At 45.9% G+C, this 5,840-nt stretch overlaps 1 protein-coding gene across 1 annotated transcript; it reads left to right on the top strand.

Annotated features, from left to right (window-relative positions):
- Positions 1-1,048: 1,048 nt before the first annotated feature.
- LOC310868684 (voltage-dependent calcium channel gamma-5 subunit-like) lies at positions 1,049-5,264 on the top strand (the record flags this gene model as incomplete). The annotated part of the gene is made up of 5 exons (XM_083779140.1): positions 1,049-1,250; positions 1,806-1,892; positions 2,854-2,994; positions 3,965-4,110; positions 4,983-5,264. The coding sequence occupies 5 exons, from the start codon at positions 1,049-1,051 to the stop codon at positions 5,262-5,264; spliced, it is 858 nt and encodes a 285-aa protein (XP_083635266.1).
- Between the last annotated feature and the right edge of the window lie 576 nt (positions 5,265-5,840).

Genomic DNA, 5,840 nt, shown 5'->3' with positions numbered 1-5,840 from the left:
CCCCGCCCATAGGTTCCCAGAACTCAGTGTTAGTACTACCTCAAAAGCAGGGCCGGAAAAAGGTTCTGAGAACCTGGTCTGAAACCGTGCCGTACCGCGCTGTGTGCTGTGGAAACAAACTCAGAACTAAAAAAAATAGGTTCAGGTTCTGGATAGTTCTGGTTCCACCCCATAGTGGAAAAGGGGCCTCAGAGAGTGCTCAAATGGACGCGAGTATTCAATTCTATACTATCCTCGCATGCTCTTTAATGGCGGTTTTGAGAGTCACACTTTTTGAAGGCTGGCGTGGTACGGCATTCCACCTTTTGGTGGCATGACAGTAGAATGAATTAATTCCCATGTTTGTGCCAAATCTGTGGGGAATGACATCAGTGGAGCTTCCTCTGGTGTTGCGCCTCACTCTTTTGAAGTAGTTGGACGCGTACATTAGGCAATGCTTCCCGGTCCCTTGAATATCTTCAATATTCAAATGGCTTGGCTTAATGCATCAAAGGTCCTTGGCTTAATCAACCTGTTAGTCCTTGGCATTATAACAGTCAAATAATACCAATTATATCGTCCAAAGCCTGTATATAAATGTAATAAAGCTCTTAAAGGTATGGTAATATAATAACTTTTCTGACCTCAATTGCCGCCCAAAAAACCTGAACATTCAGTGGTCTGGGGTTTTCTGAATAATTAGCTGGCAAATTGTTCTGTTTTTCATTGCAGCTCAAAAGGCTTCAGAAGTTTCAGAATACACACAGAGGAAAGCCCAGGCCACAGAAAGTCCACCGAATGTTCAAAGTTCAGGTTGTTTGGGTGCGCATAATTGAGGTCATAAAACAGAAGAAAAAAAAATCAACGAAAATAAATGTCATGAAAGCTTTAACTCGACCAGGGTTCACCAAACGATCCCTCTTCATCTCTTCCTTCTCCCACAGACAGACAGACATACAGACATACAGACAGACATACAGACAGACAGACAGGCAGACAGACAGACAGACAGACAGGCAGGCAGGCAGACAGACAGACAGACAGACAGACAGACAGGACGGCGGTGGTGATGAGCGCGTCGTCGTGCAGCAGGAAGGCGCTGATGCTGCTGAGCAGCGTGTTTGCGGTCAGCGGCCTGGCGCTGCTGGGCGTGGCCGTCAGCACAGACTACTGGCTGCACCTGGAGGAGGGCGTGGTGCTGCCGCTGAACCAGAGCACCCACGTCAAGACCTCCCTGCACTGCGGCCTCTGGAGGGTCTGCTTCCAGCTCGGTTAGTACACACCATTCAATTCAATGGGCTTTGTTGGCATGAGAAAACATACGTTTACATTGCCAAAGCAGAAAGAAGAACAAAAATGATGTACATTTGAAGGTCGGAATCTCCGATAGATCAATTTCTATGTACCCAGGTCACTCGATGCATGCAGGTATAGTGCAGGAGTATACACAATGATTAGTCTTTAGGGTGGTTGTGTTCCATTTGATATCCTTCTCCTATCACAGCAACTCACAAATCTTGCTGCTGTGTTTGCACATTGTTGTACTTCGCCCAGCAGATATGGGAGTTTTTTTGTCATTGGTCATGTTTTCAAAATCTCTGACTGTCAAAGTTAATAGGCTTATGTACGTAGGACCGGGGTGTCTGTTCAAAATTGTATAATTATGAAATAAATACACATTGAATCAAGCAATAGTGCAACAAAACTGGGTGAACGCAAAAGTCATAGACGTTGATAAAATGATCCCAGGATTGTTTTAAAAGTGGAAATACGGCTTTAAGTCTCTGCTCTCATCATCAAATCATGTCTCTTGTGGTTGTCCGCAGGGGAGGAGTCGGGACACTGTTTCACCATTGAGTACATGATGCCCACGAACGTTCAGCTGACCACAGAGTCCACCGTCAACATGCTCAGTGAGTATATATCTATACTGACCACAGAGTCCACCGTCAACATGCTCAGTGAGTATATATCTATACTGACCACAGAGTCCACCGTCAACATGCTCAGTGAGTATATATCTATACTGACCACAGAGTCCACCGTCAACATGCTCAGTGAGTACATCTCTATACTGACCACAGAGTCCACCGTCAACATGCTCAGTGAGTACATCTCTACTGACCACAGAGTCCACCTCAGTAAGTGCACATCTCTAACCCACCGTGCCTCCATGAGGCTGTTTCTACAATGTAGGCATTTATAACAGACGCTCTTAATCCAGTGCAATTTACAGTAACTTCAGTAAGCAAGGAAAACACGAGCTAATCAGAACATCTGGGATATATAGAGGTAAACCAAGAATCAGTCTAAACATATTGTGAAAAATAAGTTATCTTTACATTGAAACTATACAAACTATAAGATGCCAAGGTTACAATGACCTGGCATCTGTCGACATATAACATGCTATCTAAAATGACATTTTAACCACTGCATAAGCCTATAAGGTCATCAAGGCTAGGGTAAGGCCACTGAGCCTCTTGTCAGTGGATAAATGTTGTTCTGAGCTTCTTCTCAGTCTCCTCTTGCAGTCTCCTCCTAGTAGGGAGTCATTTTTACCACAGCTCTGTCAAGCTTAATTAACTTTTTTTTCAAAGCGTCAATAATCAAGATACTTTCTCCCCCTGTGCCAGTGCGTTCACTTCAAGGTCCTGGCCCGATTCGTCGCATATGCGACACGTTGTAAACTTTGTACATCGGCTGTTTTCGAACAGCCCAAAGATTGAATAGGGCTTAAGTGTTCCTCATTTTGCTGGGGGCCCCCGTGGAACCCCAGAACCAGTGGTGTTAACATTCCATCTTCCTCCCCTCATCATTGTTTCTCGTGTCTTTCTCGCTATATGCGCCCCATCCTCCTCTCCGGTTCTGCAGAGATGATCCGCTCAGCGACTCCATTCCCATTGGTCAGCCTGCTCTTCATGTTCATTGGCTTTGTGCTCAACAACATCGGACACGTCCGCCCACACCGCACCATGCTGGCCTTCGTCTCCGGAATCTTCTTCATTCTGTCAGGTAAACAATTTACAATTACAATTTACAACATAGGCATTTAGCAGAAGCTCTTAATCCAGAGAGATTTACAGTAAGCAAGAACAACACATAGTAATACATCAAATACATATATACATAGTCATCAAGAATCATAAGCAAGCTACGTCTGTCTAACAGTATATATCTGTACAGTGAATCTATGAGTATACACTCTAGAGTGCTTTGTTTACATAAAATGCTAAATTACATAAATTGAGCCTTTGCGTAAACAAATCTTCATACTGTCAGGTAAATAAATCTTGTTTTCAGGTAATCAACTTGGCTCATAAATTCATCATTTTGACACATTAATACTTGACACTTTTGTGTCAAGTATTAATTTGCCTATAAAGGTTAGGTGGTGGAAAAACGTATCGTTTGCTGCCTCTTTCCACTTCACCACTTTTCAACCTATACTTCATATACTAGGTCCTCACTAATAATCATGAAGAAATGGCGCAATTTCTTTCTACTTGGCCTGTGTCTCATAGGAGGGCTGTGGGCAGTTCAGAAACCGTCTTCCAGTGACATCATCGATGGGGAATCCAAGCTAATAGAAACTGCAGGCTTTCTAGTCCTGAAAAGTTGCAATGCGAAAATGGAAGCCATCCTTCTCACGATAATGAAAATCTAAACATTTTTGTAAAAAAATCTTGTTTAAAAAAAAGAATCTGCCTCATGATGATGTCACTGGAAGACGGTTTCTAAACTGCCCACAGCCCTCCTATGAGACACAGACTGAGTAGAAAAGAATTGTGCCATTTTTCTTTTTTTTTGAAAAGTGGTGAAGTGGTCCTTTAATGTTTGATGGTTTTGACAACAATCAGTCTTATTGTGTATATACTGTGTGTGTGCGTGCGTGTGTGCGTGTGTGTGTGCGTGTGTGCATGTGTGTGTGCGTGCGTGCGTGCGTGCGTGCGTGCGTGCGTGCGTGCGTGCGTGCGTGCGTCAGGCTTGTCTCTGGTGGTGGGGCTGGTGCTGTACATCTCCAGCATCAACGATGAGATGCTCAACAGGACGAGGAGCAGCGAGCTCTACTTCAGCTACAAGTACGGCTGGTCCTTCGCCTTCGCTGCATTCTCCTTCCTGCTCACCGAGGTGAACCACTAAAGCCTGTGCTGCACTATAGTTGCGTGCCAGTATCGACGTATCATGCTAAAAGAATGCTCACAAGCTCACAACGCGTCATGAAAGTGGCACGTTGTGAGCTTTTGTTATCTGGTATTTACGGCAGGCAACACCAGTGTGCAATTAACTGAGGCTCCCTAATCTATGTGCAAATGTATGAAACGGCTGGGATACCAGTAGTCAATGCTGTTGTGTCTTAAGCACTTAAGCCAAATGGCAAACATCTACAAGCTCACAATTTGCCGTGATGTAATGTGGTCTGTGCTGTAAATGGTTTGATATTTTTAAACTGGGGACACCAGGGTTAAAGTCAATGAAAGGACTGTCAATGACAAATATTTCTGTTGATTGTTATAACAGAAATGACCCTTGATTAGCCAGCGCTTATATTTCAGTTGCATTGGTTGTGCATTATGATGCCATATTTTTTCTTAGCAACAAATTCTTGCAACTGTGCTGTTACAATCGTCGTTACAATTTTCATGTCAGTAGTATAATACTTCTACTCCTGACCTAAAGCTACATGTACAGTAGCTGTGTTTTTATTGACCTATGAAAGTACAGTCACATTATCGTCTCTGCCGGCGGTGGAAACCGTCCAAAACCTTTCAGGATTTCAAATTAAAAAAATAGACCTGCAAGCTCAAAATGTGCCGCTTCGCCGTCTAACTTAGAGTGTGTGGATCTGCTACTTTTGATGCTTTTGTGTGACATGATCAAGTAGGGTGATAATTTACATATACCGAAAAAAAGGATATGGGGATAACAGTTTTCTTCCCGACAGCAACAAGCATATGCACCTGCTAATGCCATTGTTGTCACCCTGTCTTTGGTCGTACCAGAGTGCAGGCGTCATGTCCGTCTACCTGTTCATGAATCGCTACACGGCGGAGGAGATGTACCGGCCTCGCCACCGCCTCCACCGCCACTCCTCCTTCTACCGGCCGCGGCTCAGCACCTGCTCCGACCACTCGGGTCAGTTCCTGCACCCGGAGGCGTGGTCTCGCGGACGCAGCCCCTCGGACATCTCCAGCGAGGCGTCGTCGCTCCACATGAGCGTCAGCTACCCGGCGCTGCTCAAGTGTCCCGACTACGACCAGGAGGTGTCCTCCTCGCCCTGCTGAGGGCCACCGAGGAGGCTCCAACCCAGCTGGGCTCCCTATTGACAAATCCACTGAGGGCCGCTGTGGTGGAGGCTTCATTTAACCCAGGGCTCCCTATATAGACAAATCCACTGAGGGCCGCTGTGGTGGAGGCTCCATTTAACCCAGGGCTCCCTATTGACAAATCCACTGAGGGCCGCTGTGGTGGAGGCTTCATTTAACCCAGGGCTCCCTATATTGACAAATCCACTGAGGGCCGCTGTGGTGGAGGCTTCATTTAACCCAGGGCTCCCTATATTGACAAATCCACTGAGGGCCGCTGTGGTGGAGGCTTCATTTAACCCAGGGCTCCCTATATTGACAAATCCACTGAGGGCCGCTGTGGTGGAGGCTTCATTTAACCCAGGGCTCCCTATATAGACAAATCCACTGAGGGCCGCTGTGGTGGAGGCTTCATTTAACCCAGGGCTCCCTATATTGACAAATCCACTGAGGGCCGCTGTGGTGGAGGCTTCATTTAACCCAGGGCTCCCTATATTGACAAATCCACTGAGGGCCGCTGTGGTGGAGGCTCCATTTAGCCCAGGGCTCCCTATA

Source organism: Protomyctophum parallelum (assembly GCF_964188405.1).
Source record: "Protomyctophum parallelum genome assembly, chromosome: 13".
In the NCBI taxonomy this organism is placed as follows: Eukaryota; Metazoa; Chordata; class Actinopteri; order Myctophiformes; family Myctophidae; genus Protomyctophum; species Protomyctophum parallelum.
This window is presented reverse-complemented; position numbering and strand designations above follow the sequence as displayed.